Source organism: Chaetodon trifascialis, chromosome 14, assembly GCF_039877785.1.
Source record: "Chaetodon trifascialis isolate fChaTrf1 chromosome 14, fChaTrf1.hap1, whole genome shotgun sequence".
Taxonomy (NCBI): Eukaryota; Metazoa; Chordata; class Actinopteri; order Chaetodontiformes; family Chaetodontidae; genus Chaetodon; species Chaetodon trifascialis.
The window spans coordinates 14,729,635-14,751,071 of record NC_092069.1 but is presented as its reverse complement, the minus strand read 5'-3'; the positions used below and the strand labels follow the sequence as shown (position 1 = coordinate 14,751,071).

Genomic DNA, 21,437 nt, shown 5'->3' with positions numbered 1-21,437 from the left:
TTGTTTATTGCTGTATGTACATATATACATTTCCTATTTTATCCAGTGGAGGGCAGTAATACAACAATTTGCGCCTAAATTGCCAGCAATTTTAGAAGAAGAAGAAATTCTGCGCAGTCTCGCTTAAAGTTAAACTTCCGGTATAAGGTGGAGGCTGTCTTGGCCATTGGTGGTCCTCAGTCCCGTGAAGACAAGAATAAAATTCAAAGGAAGTATTCATACTGTATTGTTTTTGTTCACATGAACAGTGAGGCTGTTACAATTAATACAAAACGGGCCGTCCTCGTTGTAAATATACGTGGATATAAAGTGTTGTTAAGCGGTTGTTAAACTCCTGAACCAGTGTGACAGAAGTGATGCAACATGGCAGCAACTGCTCTCAATAGATGTTTTCTCTCTGCGCTGAGGACACATGCTCGGTGTCAGAGCCGCGGACTAAACTCTTTGGCAGAGAGGACAGTCAGCTGGGTGACAGAAGGACACACGAGCCTGGACAGGGGACCCACGGTAGAGTGGGACAGGAAAGGTGGTCGGGACAACAGCAGCTCCCCTCTGCTCAAGTCAGTGTCGGTGGCTTTGGGACTCTGTGGTGTGGCGCTTCTGGACAGTCAAAAAGAGGGTGAAGCAAAGGACAGAAGAGTGTCGATAACCGGGCGGTGTCTGCAGTCCATTCTGCCGTCAGCTCAGTGTGCTGCTCCCTTTAAACCCGACAGCCCCCGGTATAAATACAACTTTATTGCAGATGTGGTCGAGAAGTCCACTCCAGCTGTCGTCTATATTGAAATCTTGGGCAGGTGAGTTGCCGTAAAGGTGCAATAGGTTTCTTCTCTGGATTAACTCATCACATTTTGCTTCCAGACTGAATAACATCAACTAATTTTATTGTTATACAGACACCCATTTTCAGGAAGAGAAGTCCCGGTGTCAAACGGCTCTGGTTTCATTGTTAGCAGTGATGGTCTCATCGTCACTAATGCTCATGTTGTGGCCAACAAGAGAGGCGTCCGCGTGAAGCTCACCAATGGAGATATGTACAATGCCACGGTGCAGCACGTTGATCCCGTGGCAGACATCGCCATCATCAAAATCACTGCGAAGGTGAGCAGCAAGCTACAGTGATCTCTGGTGAAGGAGCTGTGCGTTTATTGTTATCTTACTCAGTCCACATTTGCTTCCATCACAGTGTGGAAGCATCAAGACCAACACCCATTTCGTAATACTGCAAGTGTATAAATGTGGCTCTTTCAATCACAATCCTGTTACTTAACAGATATTTATTTCATTGAAAATCTTTGAGATTATAACTTTAAGAGAAAGAACACACAACCAGGTTTTCCTTATGAGAATAACAAGGCTGTGCCTCACACAGTCTGCTGAAAGACCTCTATAGCAGAACTCATGAATAGTCCTGTGTTTTCCTCCTCTAAAAGCAGCACTGTGATAGAAGCAGCACTGTGATAGAAGAGCTAAAGGCTGATCCTACATCTTCAACAGAGCAGGACTCATTGCAGCAAGAAAAACAGGGCGTACAGTAGATAAAATGGGAAGTTCAGTTCTCTGGACAGTATGAATGACCCCTGAGTGGTGAGGATGCACTGTTGAACTGCTCTCTCTCTCCTGACACCCAGAATCCTTTACCCACGCTCTCCCTCGGCCGGTCGTCTGATGTCCGACAAGGGGAGTTCGTGGTCGCCATGGGAAGCCCGTTTTCTTTACGGAATACAGTCACATCAGGAATCGTCAGCTCGGTGCAGAGAGACAGTAAGGAGCTGGGCCGGTCCAACTCCAACATGGAGTACATCCAGACCAACGCAGCTATTGATGTGAGTATTCTGCACTGATTTGATTTGAGGGCGTGTTTACGGCCACGTCTTGAGTTCTTGTATGCAGGGGAAGAAAACTGAAAGCTGATGGTGACTGTGGGCAGATGAAAGGCCTCATGATATTTCCAAATGTCAGGAACAAACGGAGGAACAAATATAAGCCTGACGAGAGGGTTTACTGTGAGTTTGAAATCTCTCATGATGCTTCTTGACATCACATGTGACTGATTTGTTTTGCAGTTTGGATATTCTGGAGGTCCCCTGATAAACTTGGTGAGTCACTGATCCTGCTTAAATGTAACCAAACCTGTTCTGACTGTTGTGTAATGTTTGAACAGACACAAGATTTTCAGGTTGTTAAGTGTCCTGTAATTACAGTTGTTAATATTACATGAAAGAACCGTCATGTTTTTATTACAGATTGTTGCATTAAGCAACTGTTTGTCTCTTGTCACTGGATATGTAAACTGATCTTTAGTGTGGGGATGATGTGTGTTTAGTTTAAAGCTCATCTTGAGAAAATGACCTGTAAAGATATGTATTGTAAAATTCCATATATTTGTAGACAAAGAAATCAGACACTACAGGTCACCATGACATGTCCCCACTCCATTACTTACATTAAGACAATTCATTTTGTAAAACAGGCGTTCTGAAAGCTCATTTAAACATGCAAATGAGTCAGAATCTATTGAATGTGAGCTAGTTTGCATACGTTTCCAGAACAGAAGTCTGAAGTAAAATAAAGACCTAAATCTGCATTTTGGACATTTTCTTTCCATTAGTCTGAAAGAAGACATGTCATGGAGGCAAAATGGCCCAAAATCAGTTCTATCATTACAACTACAGGCTGTCTAATAGACATTACTCGACTTTGACGGCCAAATAACAATGATTCACACCTCCTTATCTGAATGTGTTTCTCCTCTAATCAGGACGGTGAAGTCATCGGTATAAACAGCATGAAGGTCACTGCAGGGATCTCCTTTGCTATTCCATCTGATCGCCTCAAAGTTTTCCTTGATCAGGCAGCAAAAAAGAGAAGTGAGGACAGACTAAGACTCTTTCTGATGTCCACATTCTCTGTAGCATGCATCTGTAAGAAATTATTTTCACTCTTCCTGCTTTTGTTCATCTTCCTCCAGGCTCTTGGTTCGGTGAGTCAGAGACGAAGCGGCGGTACATTGGTGTATTGATGCTGGCGCTAACGCCGAGGTAAACTCTTCAGTCAGACACGCCTGCAGTAAAACCGAGTCAGGGCACAGCTGGCATCTAAAACCAGATGTTTCTGTTTGGTCCCTTTGTTTCAGCATCATTGCAGAGCTGAAGTTGAGAGACCCATCCTTCCCAGATGTGACACACGGCATCCTGATTCACAAAGTGACCATGGGCTCGCCAGCTAACAGGCAAGCGCGCCACGCTGCTGTGTGTGTGTGGATGAACGGCAAAGGATCAAGTGTTTGTTGCTGCTAACTCAGAGTACTGTCGTACTTGTTTCAGAGCTGGTATGCTACCAGGAGACGTCGTGGTGGAGATAAACGGAGTGGAGGTGAACACCTCTGAGGAGATCTACCAGGCCGTCCGCAGCAGCGAACAAATCACCATGGTGGTGCAGAGAGGCCGCGAGCTGCTGCACCTCCGAATGACTCCGGAGTACACAGAGTGACTCGTCACGGTAACCTGATGGACATACAGCCACATGATTAGTTCATGTACGCAAGAAAACTGTGAAATGTGATAGTGAGCTTGGTCAGATGAAAATGTGTTTGTAATTTAATAAATGCTTAATAAAGTTGGGTTGTTTAACGTATATAGGTCCAGTTTTTGGTGACTTTTGTTAAATATTTCGCCAACACTGCACAGTAAGTTACAGAGACGAGCCTGCAGTGTCAGCTGAAAGGAAAGAAACTTCTCTGAAGAAATCTCTATGTCACTGAGGGCTGTGACCAAACAATGGGTTCATTGTCATTTCTCAAATTCAAACTGTTTGAATCGTCATGAACCTGCCGGCACCTAAACATTTAATGGATTAACAGTCCAGAACAGTATTTGGTCTGTGGTTCCTTTGAGTACAATAAATGTTTTTTTATAACTCTAGAAGTGCTTTGTGTTTTCTTACTTGGCAAAGTAGTAAAACAAGTCATGTGTCAAGTGATGAATAGTTTCTACAGGATTTGTCAACTACAAATTAATGAAACCTGAAACATTATACTTTATTAAAGCCATTTAATGTTAGACAGCAACAAGAAGCATGACAGACCCAACAATATGGCATAGAGAAATGGTATTAAACTGACAACCATTAACTGAGCAAACAAGTTTGACAGCTCACGAATGCTACTATGATGACAATGATCACACGATTAAAATGAATTGCTGAGATCTCACTTATTTTAAACAGACTATTTTGAGTATGTTGCGCACAGTAAAAACCAAAAACATGAATTCACTTCATGTTAAAGAGAGAAATGCCAATCCTCCATGAGAAGAAAACAAAGTGAAGACTCGTACTTCATGTTGAGAGTGAGTCGAAGCTGTGACACCATACTGAGTAAATTAAAATTTCCCTGGTATATGTACATTAACACACACTTACAGTAAAGTAATTAAGTGACATGTACTGGACTGCTACACAATTAAATGCTTTTACCTCAACGACTGATAGCTATTAAATGGAGATAACATTCAAACCACCTAAGGTTTAAACAATATGTTCATACATCTGGACTAGAGACATTTGTTAGGTACGAATACTACAACAGACAAGTATGGGAGGAAAAATAAAATTGTTCAAATCCCATTAAAACGACTTTAAAAAGGCTTAATATATATTGCTGGTAATATTTTTCTTTTTAAGAAAATATAAATTGTGCGACTGAAGCTTACAATACACTGCTGGCAGTAGCGCCAGGTTCTGTGGTGACCGGCCGGAAAAGGGTCATCTGTAGAGGCGCTGTGTGCTGAGAGACTCCCCGAAAGAGAGAGGACACAAAAAAAAAGACAATTTGACATCTCATGATGCCTGAATCCCTTGCACCAAAACCCAGATGCTGCTATGGCGTTTGTCACGGTGGAATGCTGCAGATATCACATGATGTGCACAAACGGCAGCCAAACTAAAGTCAAACTCGTACAGGTACATAAATAAGGGGCAGTGGGGTTGAGTGGGTGGGGGTCTTGGAGAGGGAGTGACAATATGGGGGAGAAATTGTAGTGTCCAGTCTAGTTCAGCAGTGAGCAGGCTAAGCATTGACTCAGTTGACGTGGTCCAGAGCGCGCAGCAGCTCCTCGCCCTGCAGCAGGTACTGACGACCCTGTAAGGGGGCGTTGACCTCGCAGTCGTCGCGGGTGAGCTGCGGCAGGGTGAGGAGGGCGCTGGTGCCCTCTGACGTGCTGCCCAGCAGACGGCTCGCCAAATCTAAGAGAAAACAAGATACTTGAACGTTAGATTTGTGTTGATGTTTCAGGCAACAGACTAAATAAAATGGACACAAACATTAAATTTGCAGTATTTAGTGCAGATTTACGTAGGTCACCTGAAGGCAGCACAAGTATGGTCCTGGTTGTTCCCGACTCTGAAGCCTTCAGTTTCTTGCCCTGCTCCAGTTGTTCCTGGCGCACAGTTCCCTGGAAAATCATCAAATACAGACGCTCAAACTTTCCATCTCTAAATACAAAAGAAGATCTGTAAGCCATGTTTGGATGTTGAGGACTCACCTGTCCAATCATCTCTTTTATGTCACCCAGTTTTCTTTTGCGCTGTGTGTTCTGAGCTGCCAGGGTCCTGAGCGAGACTTCTTTGTCCAGCTGTGTGGTCCTGCAGCACAGCAAGAGTCATTAGCTAACTCAAAAAATGATGCGATGTAGCAACACATGGAGCATCTGGGAGACCTCACCTCTTGGCAAGGATGGTGGCAAGATGGGGGGCTTTTACTGGCTCGGGTGGTGCTGGGGAAGCTGTGCGACTGCCTGGTGAGCTGAATGGGGAGCTGGGATAGCTGTGGATGTCCTGTGTGACCCGGACTGGAGAACTCTGAAGGGGTTTGACTGGTCCACAAGATAGAGGTTCATCTGGGGACAGACTGCGCAGCTGGAAGTCATCGTCCATGGGGATGTAGGGAGCCAACATCTCCAGATCTAAGTCTTCCATTGCCTGAAGGGCAGAAAAAAGGTCTAATGAACCAGAATACAGAGATATAGAATACACAGATATTATTTAAATGCATTAAAATTAACAGCATCTCATTCTTTTATTACATGTGTGGTGAAGGGGGTCTTGGGCTCTGTATCAATGGCAAACAGCTTCTCCACCAAGTCGAGTTTGAAATCTGAGCTCATGTCTGAGTCCATGGGGAAACAGAAGTCCAGCGGACTGTCAGCCTAACGAGAAGAGAAGTTAAAGGTTAAGCCTTTCTTAGTACACCTTACTGATTGGACCACAAATGTCTGCTGTCTGTACAGCAAAATGACAATAATTCACTCAGTGTTACCCCTGAGGAGCTGGCTGGTGTAGAGGACGGGGCTGGAGCATAGCTTTCAGCTTTTACATCCTCAGAGGTGGTGGTGGTGGTGACGTGGAGAGGCTCGCTGGGCGGCAGAGGGGACAGAGGCAGAGCGAGCTTGTCGCTAGTGGAGGGGAGCATCACATCATTGTAGAGAGGGACATCGTTCAGCAGCTGGATCTCTGAATCTGTACCAAAAACACAGAATGAGGTCAGAATGGTTTCCACCACCCACAATAGAAATTCTGATGTATGCTGCCGAGAAGTTTCAGAGTGTATCTGAGGCCACGAACCAGGGCAGCTGAAGTCCAGGGAGATGATGGTGTCTCCGGCAGCTGGGGCCAGCAGGGTGAGAGCCTCGGGCTCCTCCTTCAGCTTGTCGTACAGGCTAACCAGCGGTTGGGCCTCTACCGCCTGGGTGAACAGTTTGATGACATCCACCTCCGGGCCCTTCTCCTCCACCTCCTCCTTCGGCAGGGTTGTGGGCTGACCGCTCTCGACGGCAGCCTTTTCTTCCTCCTGCTGTAGCTCCTCCTTCACTGGTTTGACATCCTCGGTCTGCTCCAGAGACAGGATCAGCTTCTCCTCCTGGATGCCACTGCAAGAGTCAGGCAGCCATAACATTGAGTTTACTGAGGATTTTGCAATGGACAATAATAATAAGAATACTTTGGTACATACTAATACATCACAATTTCTTCTGAAAATACTGACTATTCAAGAGGCCTTTATAGTACCTGAGCACAAAGTTGACACAGACGACACACTGTGGCTGGGAGTTCTTGTTGTTGTAGATGACAGTGGCTTGGGTTTCCACCCACACAAAACCTCCTCTCTTGGCCAGCATCCGGTATTGGCCTGTGCAGACCTGGCCCTTTGCAAACACTAACAGCAATTAGAAACGAAAGTGGAAAGTTAGAATGAGAATTTGGTTCAAGGTTTGGCAAAAATAACAGCTGAAATTTGTTGTGGAACAGGTTCTAATTGAAGCTTCCTGTGCTCTCAGCGTTCGTGCTTACAGTTGTGGTGAGTCTTGGTGAGATGGTCTGAGTCCTGCGCATGATAGTACTCATACACAGAACGATTCAGCAGGTCCTCTGGATCATAACCCATGAGCTCAGTGATCCTGGAAAAGCACGAAAAAAAAAAAAAAACATCAATTCTTTCATTGACTCACTAAGGGGATTTAGAGACTGTGCTCCTGTGGTACCTACTCTGAACACTAGGTGGCTCTTTGTGACTATGCTTGTAAGAACCACAGGTGGCTTCACAGGGAATCGTATAATATTCTCTCAGATGTGAAAGCTCACCTTTCATCACAATACGTGAACTTCATGTCCATTGTGTGGCGGCTGAGAAAGGTCTTGGTGTCCAGAGGGACCTCAATGTTGGAGGGGTGTGGGATGGGGTCACAGATCAAAACCAGGTAGGGGACAGGTGGCTCCTTTCGGCCATTGGGAGTCTGTTCAGTGTGGCTGTCATATACACGGATATGACCTGAGCAGTGGAGCACCTACAGAGAGAAGACAGGAGGGTTTGAGTTCATAACCCATTTAAATAATGGCCTCATCTAATGCAGGACTGCATTTATATCAAAACTCAAATGATGGTCTCTTTCCTCTATTATACGAGAGACCAGTTTTTCAATGATTCCCTAACATCTTACCTTCCATGTAGCTGACTTGACGTTGACAGTGCGTCCCCTGCTTGTGAGAGTGCATTTCATTCGGAGGAAGAAGCTGCGCTCTGTGTTTGGTTCCTTGGCCTTTTTAGAGCCTGAAATCACATGAGCAGGAAGAGAGACACAGCTTAGAAGAGGAAACAGCCTCTTGTTCTGTCATTTCAACACCGTTAGCACTGTTTCTGCCACAATCTTTTTTTATTTGTCTTTCATTGTAAATCTTTTGCCAACTGCCACCAGTTCAAATTTGCATTAGGGGAAGACATTGAACTGTGATGGTTTTGTCCTGTGCTCAGCTACGGCAAGACAAAAAGAGGAAGTGCAGCGAGCAACCACTGCAGCTGAGAAAACATCGGTGCATATTAAGGTGCCTCAAATTAGCATGCATTGACAACAAATTACGTTATGAAGCACATTTCTGATGGAAGCGCTGCAAAGAATTAGCTTAATTAATTTCACTTAGAACTTCAACTGAGAAACTTAATCTAACCCACAGGAAATGACACAAAAATGTAAACAAATTCAGCCTACTGACACAAAGCAAGGCCAAGCTCTGTGGTGCCAGTAAAATAGAAAATGGGATGTAGCGTTCTGTTCCAGTAATGCCGCGTGAAAGGTCACTGAAGTACACACTAGCCAACTCTAATCACTCTGACCTCAGGCTTGAAGTGGGGAAAATGATAACTTGCTCTGACAGCCTCCTGGTCTGAATCTGCCAGCTCAGAATGAATTGGACTCCCTGCTGATTGGGGCACTGGCAGACCTGACAGAGTGCTTGTGTGTGCCTGTCTCTGTCCTTTAGGGAGGTCTTACAATGTGACACTGCTCCCTGTTGTTTGTCCCTCACCTGTTCTGTGGACCAGCATCTCCCTCAGCTCCTCGTGGTCACAGGGATGTATGAAGTCAAACACACTGTGTCCAGTCAGGTCAAACTGCAGCGGAAAGAGTTATACAGTTATAGTTGTCCATGGTAGACAATGGTGCAATGATTTTAATGAATAACATTGGAAACACCCATTTTTTGGCTTCAAATGTTCTGCTTCTGACTCTGTATGTCATCAATCTTACGTTCTCGCATCTACTTTCTCTTTAATGCAGACAGACAGCATATCAGACCTACCTGTGCCAGCCCAAGGCACTTGTTGATATTCTCGGAGAGATAGATCATATCTCCGTCTTCAGACAACACCATGAGAAAGCCCTCCAGCGCCTTCAGATAGGAGCTGTTGAGTTGGATATCGAGATCGGTTTCCTCCTCTGCCACTGGCTCATCTAGAGGAGCTAACAGGAAGGGGATGGGAGAGATTAAGGGAGAGAAAAGAAAAGCAAGCAGAAACGAGGCAAAGGACGTCAAATGTCTTTGCTGTCCAACGAGCATATTTGGAGGGAAGGACGCTGCGACACGGGAAACACACGGTACCTACATACATCTGCAAATTGATCTACATCCGTGCGTATCTGAGTGGATTTCTTACAGTAGCTGACTTGGCATTTAACCATCGATCATTATTTTCTTCAGTTTTCCTCTGCATCTCAAACTGTGCTCACTTTTTCTTTCACTCTCTTTAGCATGTCCTTTCTTCCTCCAGGAGATCCTTTACATTCTTTCACTTATGGCTAACCACAGTGAAAAAACTATTACATTTTCTAAAGAATGTGGCGTCTTTGTAATCCATTCTCCTACTGCACAATTTACTTGTCACTCTGGAGTAAAAAAATACAGATGTGCTCCAAGTTAAATTCTCTACTGATAGGTCCAACACCTGCAGATACTGACCATTGTTGAGCAGCTTCCTCATGCGCAGGTAGCTGATGGTGAGCCTCATTATGGAGGCCTTGTCCAGGCTGGAGCTGACGCTGTGGGGCAGGGGCAGCTCCTGGGCCAGCTGGTAGAACACCTCCGACTCCTTCCCACGCCGGCATCGCGCTGCATCCCTTGACTTCTCCTTCCTACGCTCCGAGCTCACCCTGCGGGAGACAGGTGGTGGATCAGCTACAGCCTGGCCACATACTGGTTTTGGTCCAACTATGCACACTACAAGAGCTGACATCCCTCTTTCTCGACTGAGTGTGCAGAGTCCGCTCAGCTGCTGGACTGTCACTAGGGAGGCTGCTGCAGTTGCAACACGCAAGCTCAGGGACAAGCTGCCGTCTAGACCCCTGTCAGACTCATTTACATATGTGGCTATCTGCCACCGTCTTATTGGCTGTTGTCCAAAAGAAATTAAATCCACCCCCTCAGAGTGATTGGCTGGGATGTCAGGCATGGACTCTCCTATCTGTCTCCTGGTGCACAGCCAAGCTGTGTGCGACACCACTCATTGTGACATTTACGAGCCTCGCTCGACAGATCTACATGGAGGAGAATAATAATACTGGCACTGATGCAAGGTGTGCACACAGACTGAGTGACACCTTCAACTACCAGGACAAACAAACAGTCATATTTTCTATCATTTTAAATTAGCATTTCTTATAATTGCTTACTGCTTGTACTAGCTCCATTTACATTAAGCATTTATGGCAGTTGTCCAAAGTCCGGCTAATGGACTCTCACCAGACTGTAAACAAGATCTTAAGACCTGGCAGTATTTTAAAATGCCAAAGTACAGCAGATTTATAAAGGTCACAATAGTATAAGTACAATTACTAGTACAAGTTTTTACTAAGCACAATCTCACAACCTATCAGCTAAATGACGCAATGGCCAGTGTTTCAGGTCTTCCAGTGTAGCCAGCAGATATCTGGATAACGGATATCCAGGCCGAGATGTCCTCTTCCATGCAACAGGCATTCTTTACAGTCCAATTAGGCACTTGAGAGGAAAGAATTGAGTTGGAGTTGAGAGACGCTTCATCTCTATACACAGGTATCTGTATATGGATGCAGATAAATTTAAAAAAGCAAAAATTAAATAAAAAGTTAAATTCCACTGAGTTCAGAGATTGCATTTCAACCAATGGGTTCTGGCCGTCTTGCTCCCCACACCGTCTGTTTACCTGCATGCAAAGAAATCCCACTCAAATATGATTGGTCTGCACTACTTGGACTACAAAGGGAAATCAGAACACTTCTGATACCAAAATCTTGTCCTTTGCCAAAAGATTGTGCATTCATACGCAGGTATCTGTTTATAGAGATTATACTAAGCACTGAATTAAGTTTGTATTTGTATTGGTGAGCATGTGCGAGGCTCACATGACCACTTACATAAACAGACTAAATCTTCAACATAATTATAGTTGCTGACAGTAAACTTGACTGCTGCTGAATTTATACCACAATCCCTTACCAAACCACTACCAAACCACTACCTCTTATCCTCGCATACATTTCGATGACAATAGAGAACAATCACAAAAGAACGGATGCTTGTGCAAAAGCCCTTGGCTTTGAAACATGAGCCTAATTGAAATTGATCTGTTATGCATTTACAGCACTGGCCAAGGCCACACTGTTATTTGATGCAAGAGCATGGACCAATTAACTAAAATTAGCCTACTGCATACAAATCACCTGTCAGGATTGCAGACAAATTTTTCAGAGCACAGAGAAGGTTAGGAAATGCTATTGGTATTAAGCCTAAAAGTTTCCACCAAGTGCAAATGACAAAAATAGACCTCAGTGGCAAATGGCCTTTGTTTCCCAGAAAGCTGCAAACCAGGCACTGAGGCCTGAGAAAAACATCTGTGAGTCTGTACACACACAAAGATGTTGTGTACATACTATTGCTCAGATGCCTCCATACATAGTTTCACACAGCACAAACACTTGGAATTTAAATGGAAAAATGCAATTCCAAAAAAAAAACCCCCAAACCCATGTTGGATCGTGGCCCAACCACTACTCTACTGAGCATTTCCCTTGTTCATCTAATCCCCATTTCAGGACAAATGCCTGCAGACACAAATTATGTCCGATTTAGCTTCATAGTGGCGCTTCTACCAAAAACCATCCTCCTCTCAAAGATGTTTGTGTGTACTGTAATATAAACAACCTAGACAGTAATTATAGCAACAAGCACTAGCGTATACATTCATCCACATGTTTGGACATTCATCAATAACATTGACAAATATTTACAGTATCTTCTGTCAAGCCCATGGGATATATCAAGTATAGCTGGTCATCATCAACGCTGGCTGCGGTTATGTAACCAGCTCTCTATTGCAACTATCACCACCTACATTCATGTAAAAAGGGTAAACTATGCCTGGCAAAGTCATCTTGGTAAGACAGGGGCTCAGCTTAAGATGATTTTAATACAGATAACACATTGTTCTGCGCTGTGGTCTCATGGGAGGCAAGATGACTGATTTTACATGCCTGTATACATGTAGTTTTTTTTTGGTAGTGACTATACTTCATTGTCTCACATGCCTTCATGCAAATTCTATCCAAATGACGTTCAGCTGTAATACTCCACTATGATACACTTCCACTGGACACTGACGAACAAAACAGAGGACTACATTTAACCAAGCCTTCATTCAACACAACAAACAGTACAATGTAGAAGCCTTCATGTATTACTACAATACCAGAACTCCATTATTATCTTTTATCAAGAGTCACAAGAGGAGCAGTAAACTTATCTAAACATACAGATCATAAAAGACGCAGACTCTGGTCAAAGTTTTGAAGTCATATTCAGTACTGTGATACTTGATCATAAAAATAAAACTGCTGCTATTTGATGACCCACCTCCACAGTTTTCAAACTTATAACAGGGAGAAGAAAACGGCTTTTATTCTTTGACTTGAAACATGCAATGAAAACAGAACAGCTCCTTTGATGATGAAAACAAAGCTGAGCAGAGAGGCCGGCATTACACAACATGGTCATGCATGCCCAGCAGTCCCCTGCCTGACATGCTTCACTGCAAATGCAGTCACATTAGCACTTTCGCTGGCTTTAATCACATGTGTTTTGTTTTCTGATAACCAATTCTAGTATTATATGACCAAAAAGTATTTTAGTTTTAAAAGATGTGAAAAGTGGATTGGAGATTACTGGATAAACAAACCAGTGTACAACGAAAATCATCCTTTTCAGTGATACCACAGTTACGGGCTGACCTATTTTACGAGAAATGTTCTCACTATCTGTCAGTCCTGCTTAGTGTGACAGTAAACAATGTCTTATCTATTATATAATCCAGTCCAGGGACACACCACAACTAAAATCTCTACCCAATATGGGAGAAAAGCAAAGCGAGACTTAAATAAAGCCCTTTAACAGACAGACAAATGAACCCTTGGCATGATATTCAGTTACATGACAGGACATTTTTGGAAGCTGCATAGTAGGGTTTCCCCTGAGACTGTGATGCTATTAGTGTACCACCAACATACTTTACATATTGTTGTGGACGATAAAATCAATATTACGCCCTATTTTGGATGTGGAATAAAGGAGCAACAGTTGAGTTAGATGCTTCAGTGACAGCAGTGTTAAATATTTCCTTGTGTGTTTCCTGGTGTTCAGCAACTCAATAAATAAATAATAAACAGAGGGGAAACTCTTACTGGAAACTGAACATTTGTGCTGACTGTATTGTATTGTATACATCTATGTTTATATTAAATTTCAACCATATGGGCCAATAATTATCATAAATATATATAAATACTGTATATATGAAGCACAATCTGCTTTTAGTTTTGTTTCTCACACACAATAAAGCAGTGCAGGCAGTGAGATCTTCACCAGCGGCAGTAGACTGAAGGCTTACAAGATTCTTACGTTAAGTACAATGATGATAACTTTCAACTTCCATTAGAGACTCTTGACTGTCCCTCTCCAATGGGAGGTCCTGACAAACACACCCAAAATGAAAGACACTGTAAATCATTCACCAAACTAATGTAATCTAAATGACCTCCTCCTGTGATACATTACCAAGAAAGACTACTCCAGCTGATTACATCTGGCCCATGAACATCCAACTTATGTAATTAAAAGAAAAGAAACTGCCTCTCAACTGGAGTTAGGTTCATCTGAATCACCCGGCCTGGACTGCACAAATCAGCCCCTGGCTGATCAAGGATTTTACTTCCTTAAACCTTGCAGGTGTTGCCATTTACAATCTTCACCTCTGATGAGTGTTCAGTGAAGAGGGGGTATGGGGGAGTGTTCAAAATACTGCCTTGGAGAAGCTGACCTATATTCTGTATGACCATATGACAGGATTCATTGTAAGTAGTAGACATCCGTAATTGTGGTAGATTCTCCAGGGTTTGACTACAAATGCTATTTTGCAGGGAACAGGTATACCACAGCCAAAAAACCTTTTAAGCTTCTATTCCCCTTAAATGTGACATGTGACAAGGCAGAGACAGGTGCCTGGGAGCCAGGTGTACAGCACTACCTTGATTTTTGTGTACTGCTCAGATGTTAAACTCCATTAAACAAACCATGCTGACATTTTGCCTTTCAAAGCAGCAGCTAAGGCTTTTCTTCAGCATAACTTTAGAAATCCTGTGTGGAAATTTTGAGTACAGTATTTGCAGACAGACAGTGACATTGTCCTTGAATCCAAAACTCAGAAGGAAACATGAGACAAAATATGACTCCAGATTAACATGCAGACAATGAGTCCAGTGCAAAGAAAGAAAGACTGATCACTGAAATGTGTTAATTGTGCACACTTTGGATCTTTCAGACCCTGAATGGACAAAGTATGCGCTGGTAAAATGAGTATTGTGTAACTGATCGGCACTGACAAATCCATTCAACATTCTTTAAATGTGTTGAAGACATAGGTATGAAGGTATTGTTTTCACGCTTCCTTCCTTGCATTGTTCATAAAACAGTGTCAAAGCCATTACAACAATGGTGCCTTTTATATGAAGAAAGCAAAAAAAACCCCCAACAAATCATTGCAAAGATAAATGCAGATGCTTTCTGACATGGCATCCTTTAGAGCGTTTGCCTTCCAGTAAAGAGCAAGCTGCCCTCACAATCAATCCATCAGTCATCAAAATCAAAGCTTAAAAAGCCTGAACAGCTTGTTTTCTTTTATATATCTATATAACTGAGCAGAAGGTTCCTGTAGGATGACTCAATCAACTATGATTTCTTTTTCAAGTACTAGCTAACCTACACACAAGGGGTAATTGTATTTGAATGTCTCTGGGCAACCTGCAAATTGCCTCGCAGTGGATTGCTACACACATTTGGCCACTCCTATTGACGTCAAGCCCTAGTGATTAAGAGATGAGAGAGAAATAATAACAAGCCACCTCAAAGAGACCAGCCAAAACAGCATCAAACAGGATCTGACATCTTGATCTTTCTCAGACTGAACAGGGTGTTTACCACTTATCTAGTTCTTTACAGACCGCCAAAGTTCACATTAGCATAGAATGAAAAAAGCCCATGGGCCAATTGGATGCACTGTACAACAACACATCCTTGCTGGGGCAAGTTGATCCATGTCACTTAACAAAATGTTGGCACAAATGCATGATACCAAGAGCCACAACAAGATAAGAACAGGATGAAAAATAACTGAACCCCTATGGAATAAATAGCATCCCATGTTGAGTTTAGCCACATTTCAGAGACATTATTCTCTCTCATTACTAACTGTTAAAACACATGGTGACTTTTGGGAGACTGGGAGACAAGACAACACACACAATAACACTCTTTTCCAACAGTGATTTCATTGACTGCATATTGCATAAAAAACTTTCTATTGTCAAATTCCTCTGTGGAAGAATTTTGTTGTAGCTATTTTGTCCTTAGCTGAAAGCACATGACTCCCAAAGTCCTCTGTCCACTCTGCTGACTGATCTGTTGATTACTTTTATGATATATCATGAAAAATTTGTTTATGACATGACGTTTTGGTCCTGCAACTGCTCTTACCATTAGGACCACCTGCATCTGGACAGCAAGTGTATGCCCAAACTGGGAGCAGGACTGTTGTGTGGCAAAAGTTTTGCATACAAAAGTCTGAGTATGTTCATCACCTGTCTGCGTAATGTCAGTGACAACAAAGGGCCACATCAGCAATCAGCTGGAGGCACAGATTGAGCATGCACAGGTAAATTATCCTGTTCTACAGTCAATACTAATACTTAATGTTTCATTAAAATAAGGTTAAGAAACGCCACAAAGGTAAACTCGACATTACACTAAATTAAGACTTTGCTGGGCTTGATTAAAAGTTTTACATAGTGACAAATAGACAGTACAATTCAAATCATTCAGTTATTAGTATGACAAAATCAAATCTAGTATCTATGACAATCAATAAACCCCTGAACCCATTCATCTTGCAAAAACTTCATATGTGGTCTAAATATATTGGTCTCAAATGATTTTGGCTTGAGTATTCTGGGCTTCAGCTTGTTGTTCAGACTAAGTATGTAATCCTAAATCTCTGGTACCTTTTCATAGCCATATCTCATACTTTTTTAACATTTTCTACACTAAAGGAGCAATCAAACGATTAATTAACTATGAAAACTATTTTCAGCTGCAGCCCTTATTTCACTTGCCTTCTGAACTTAGCCAGGTAAAGAAACCAGCTGTTATCCTGCACCCCACAGGATGTGGTATTATCTTTGGTTTTGTCTGAATAAACAGACCTCCAATGAAGCTTGAATACCAAATTGCCTTCTGGCGCAGACAAACCTGGTGGCCACTAACGACCCGATGATTAAAGTTAAACATTTGTGTAAGCAAGTCTTGATGTGGAATTGAAAGTAGTTTTAAACGCAACTACAACTTTCCACATACGAGGATCAAACTTTACCATAAACCATAAAAAAAAGAAAATGAGGAAACTACAAACCGAGAACACCTTCACTAAACCGTCCCTGATGTTAAATATTTAACAGAAACCACACACCGCTTTCCAGCCCAGCTCACATGATAAGCTTGATACATCCAACTTCACACAGAACAGCACCGGTCATGTACTATTGATAGAGCAGACAAGTAGCTTAAGTCTAACATTCACATGAAATGTAAATAAAGCTTATGTTGCCTCCAGGAGCTCTCAACGCCGATCACAAACAAAAACGAAGAACCCTTAACTGACGATGTAAAATGCATTACAAACATATTTAACCAAATTAAACAGATAAAATAGATCCGTCCAAATGCTAACCTGTCTGTGTAAACTATTTAATGTTAGCATCTAGGTTAGTAAACTGTTTAACGTCAACAGCTGCAGTTTCATGCCAACTAGCTAGCTATGTTAGCCGCTTGCTAACGATAACAGCGTCGCTAGCGAACGCATTTTGTCGAACTAACACGATAAACTGGCAGTTAACCTTGAAATAAAACATATAATGTCACACCAAGAGCAGAAAGTAAACCCTAAACGAAGACCCAAGTTGTTAAGTCAGCTCTTAAACAACAACATAGCCTGCTCCGTAGCATTAGCTAGCATTGACGTTACCTTTTCTTTTCTGGTACAATTCCTGTGTCCATGTCAGGACGAAAGGACCTGAGTTGAGTCTCTCTATGGGTATCAAGCTGTATCCGGGCCCGTCGAGGAAAGAACCAAAATCCCACGATTTTTCACTCAGATTAATCCGTAAATCCGCACGCGGGTAGCATACGAGGTCTCACTGTGTGTATTTTGACACAGAAATCGAGCTTTCATCCGCTAGAAGAAACAGCCGTTTCGTGTACTCGCCTTCGGAGACAGTGCCACGCTGGAGAGAGAGGTTACTTGCGGAGACAATGTTGCGCCGTGGAGGCTCGCTGACTCCCCCTGCCTCCGCGGGGACGCGCGCAGTCACATGCTTTGTCCATCGAGGACGCGCAGTTGAAACCAGATAGACGGACCGACCAAACGCTACATAAACTTAAAGTTACAATGTTTGGGCAAATTCAACCATGACAGCACAATAGACATTGCATGATTATACAGATCACAGTCCTATTTATATCTATTTTGATTTTGATTTTGCCATAAAACTCCGTCTGCATTTGGAGGGGTTCAAAGGTGATCTCCTGATGAAGGCCTTGCTTTGTTAAGTGTCCCAGACAATGGTGGAGGAGGAAGGCAGAGCTTTCACCTTCAGTAAAAGTAGCAAAACCACAGTGTAAAAAATGCTCTGTTACAAGAAAGTCCTGCATCAAATTGAAGTCAAAAAGTAGAAGTGCACAGTGGTCAATTTCAGAATAACATTTTCTGGAATATAATTATTGATGGATTAATGTGTTCATTAAATTAATGTTACAGCCAGTAAAGGTGGGGCTCATTTCTATTACTTCATATGCTGCTGGGTATCTTAATATATAAATATGTTTGTATTAATAATATGAATCTACAAAGTCACTAAAGTGATCAAATACATGTAGTGGAGTAAAAAGTATAATATGTGCTTCTGAAAGTACATCAATCAGTACACCACACTGGAGCAAACTGTGTCATTTCAGTGTGATATTCTTCATGATGAGCTAAAAACAATGTGCTAAAATACAAACATTTTAAAGTCAGTCAGCAAAATCATTTCATATCTGTCCAGTGCTTAGCATAAAATAATATGATGTTGTATAGTGTAGTATCCTAGATGGGTTTCTATCTTTTCCCGAACTGGTTTGGAGATTTTTGTCCAGTCAGGCTCCTCCTGTTTGGCAGTAATTCATGCGGTCTATGATTCAGCTCTTGCTTTGGAACAGTAAAATGAAGGGAAAATGATTTCACACAGCCCCCTCACTCTCCATTACGATGTACAATTCTTCATCCTCATACTAAGCACATGCTGGTTTTTGAATCTGACTTTGGCAAGTAAGCAAAGATTTGGTTCCCAGAACTGCTGGCTCGATGGTACTACATGTCAGTGTAAGTGGCAGAGCAGCAGACTTTGACATGAGTACAAACAAACAAACACATGACCTGGCAGGCCTTCTATGGCTGCGCTGATACCCTGTGAAATTAATTTTTAGGCCTGTAAACCACAGTGTGAGAACTGAGAGTAAATCAGAGAAAAGTATAACATATATGGGAGTCCATCTATGTTTCCAGGGTCCTATGTTCCTATGTAAAATGTTCTGGGAGCATAGGAATGAATTACATGGCATGTGCACTACACAGATCTTCAGGATTCACCTGGATCTTACACTGTGCTCTGGACCAGACATGACAGAGCTGGTTAAACCTATATTCGACATGGAAGCCAACACTGTGTGTTACAGGTTACTGTAAAGATTACTCAGTTGTAACAGATGCTGTTTACCCATTTAGTCATTCTGATTAACTCTACAATTGTCTGGAAGTTGTGTCATGTGCTAGCCACACCTTTTTCTGAGCCATTAGTCACCTCAGGAAGGTGAACTCACGATGCCACCTAAAAAGCTGTTAGCCTATTTTCCGAGCCCTGTCAGTCATCTCTGTAGGAGCAAACAGTGTGGGATTACTATCTGAGTAATGTGTATCTAGTGCACATGAATATAAACACCTGCCTTTTTTCTTTCATGGTACAATCTTTTCTCATGTCTCGTAAGTTCAATCAACATATGCGGAGAGGACTGTGAAAAAATTGAGACACCTCAGGGAATCACTGAGGCGATGTGAATGAAGAGAGTCTTTTTCATTATCTGGTGCTCCTTTTGGGGGCATCAATCATATAAGGACAGCGGGGCCAAACACTGATTCAATCAAGCAGCGCAGAAACACCGCTGGCAGCCATCAGTATGTCTCAGTAATGAAAGTCGAGGCAGGGCTCCTAAATCTTTCCTCTCATTCAGACATCACCTGAGGAAAGCTGCCAAATGGGACCACATTAATGGGTAAACAAAAAGTCATTCAATCCAGCGTCCATTTCTTTGTTGAGCACAAATCGACTGTTTTTGTTGGGGGAATCTTAAAGTAGATTAGTTGGCTGCTTGGCTGAAATGATGCTTAAGGTGAATCAGAGACTTAACAGGGATTTAAGTATGATAGGAAGAGCTTAACAACAGTATCAGCCTCCACTGGCGCAAATGTTTTTTTTATTAGTAAAAACAACTTTGCATTAGCAGGGCAGCTCTTTGTTTTGTGCTGTGAAGGCACAGCGGCATTGTTTTCAGTTTTAGATTATGCTCAGGCATTTTCGTCTCTGAAGTCGCCAATCTACAGTATTTAGCAACACAACCCTCCACAGGATAGGTGGGCTGAGGAGATAAACAGATGTGAGGCTGAAGACTTCCTCCCTCAAACTAACAGGAAGCGTCCATCTCCGCTTTGTGAAGTCGGGGCTGTTCCAGTCTGGGGCACGTGAAACTCCTCTCAATTCAAGTTTTTTTTTAAATTCATTTATTTATTTTTCCTTTGTTGTTGTTTTAATGGTTTCAATTTCTATTGCCAACAGCACACACCTCATTCACATTCACACACATTCACGCTTCTCAAAGGGTCTCAAAAGCACGACTTCCTTCTTGCATCTTCCTGTCTCTATCAAAGGCGACAGTAATGATGCTGTGTGGTTTCCTGTTTATTCTCTACTGGGTTGCGATGACAAAACTACTGATGGCGCCTTCCAGACGATTGGCCACTGTTACTGTACTGCAGGGTAAAAGTTGCCCCTCTCTGTTTACCTCGTCCAAGTTTCCATTTTACATTCTCGCAGAGAGGCTGGTTTAAGTGTTCAGCATGGAGAATATTCAATAACTTTCTTGGATTTGCATGTTTGAAAATACCCCTGTGTGGGTTCTGATTACACAGGCAGTCTGCCCATGGACCTGGGAGGTTTCAAACGCCCTGTGTTTGTTTGAGAAGGAGAGTGTGTGTAAGAAGGTTGCGGCAGACTGAGTTCTTACTGTTACTCTTGACCAGGACCATTTAATTCTGCCAATTGCCAAACACCATATGAGCATTCTTCTTCTGATCAAGACAAGCTTGTGATGAAATCTGCAAACTTTTCGGTATTTCGCAGTCACCATGAATCATCACAGTGCTTTCACCTCAAATGAAATCTTGCATCACACTCAACATGCCTGACTGATCAAATTACAAGGAGAGTCTCAGGGACGGAAGCTTTTCTTTGTACAGGGTTTGACCAACAAATAAGAAATACACCTATCATCTGAACTTTGACGGATCATCCTTTCAAAAGTTTTACTTAATTCAAATTGTAACCTAACCTTTTTTATATTAAGCTGAGCATGATATACTGCTGTTGCTCAAGCCTCCTTTCAGTTTTAGCTTTATTTTGAAAGTGGAGGGGCTCATGTCTCATTTAAGCCAGAGTGTGGATCTGTGCCTATTAGTTTTTTTCCAGAGTAGGGTCACATCATTGAGAAACTATTTCGTCCACTCACTCGCTCCATTTAGTTTAACTGGCAGCTCGACTTTTCTGGGAATCTCTGGCAGGCTGGTTAAAACTGACTTGTGACAATGCTGAAGCAACAATGAAACACAGACCATGTCCATATGCTCCAAAAAGTGCTTTTTCATTTGAAGTAACTGGAAGCAAATTCAT

At 42.5% G+C, this 21,437-nt stretch overlaps 2 protein-coding genes across 2 annotated transcripts; one reads left to right on the top strand and one right to left on the bottom strand.

The window, feature by feature from the left end:
- Positions 1-113: 113 nt before the first annotated feature.
- LOC139342704 (serine protease HTRA2, mitochondrial-like) lies at positions 114-3,923 on the top strand. The gene is made up of 8 exons (XM_070979945.1): positions 114-794; positions 894-1,098; positions 1,629-1,823; positions 2,064-2,096; positions 2,759-2,867; positions 2,969-3,038; positions 3,134-3,229; positions 3,324-3,923. The coding sequence occupies exons 1-8, from the start codon at positions 364-366 to the stop codon at positions 3,487-3,489; spliced, it is 1,305 nt and encodes a 434-aa protein (XP_070836046.1). The 5' UTR covers positions 114-363; the 3' UTR covers positions 3,490-3,923.
- A 106-nt stretch (positions 3,924-4,029) lies between these two features.
- hif1aa (hypoxia inducible factor 1 subunit alpha a) lies at positions 4,030-17,728 on the bottom strand. Its single transcript, XM_070979475.1, has 15 exons — positions 17,426-17,728; positions 9,784-9,974; positions 9,127-9,287; positions 8,854-8,938; positions 7,992-8,101; positions 7,636-7,838; positions 7,345-7,451; positions 7,063-7,210; positions 6,619-6,923; positions 6,314-6,513; positions 6,081-6,203; positions 5,720-5,976; positions 5,541-5,640; positions 5,360-5,450; positions 4,030-5,241 (listed from the first exon to the last, which is right to left on the bottom strand). The coding sequence occupies exons 1-15, from the start codon at positions 17,455-17,457 to the stop codon at positions 5,078-5,080; spliced, it is 2,277 nt and encodes a 758-aa protein (XP_070835576.1). The 5' UTR covers positions 17,458-17,728; the 3' UTR covers positions 4,030-5,077.
- Between the last annotated feature and the right edge of the window lie 3,709 nt (positions 17,729-21,437).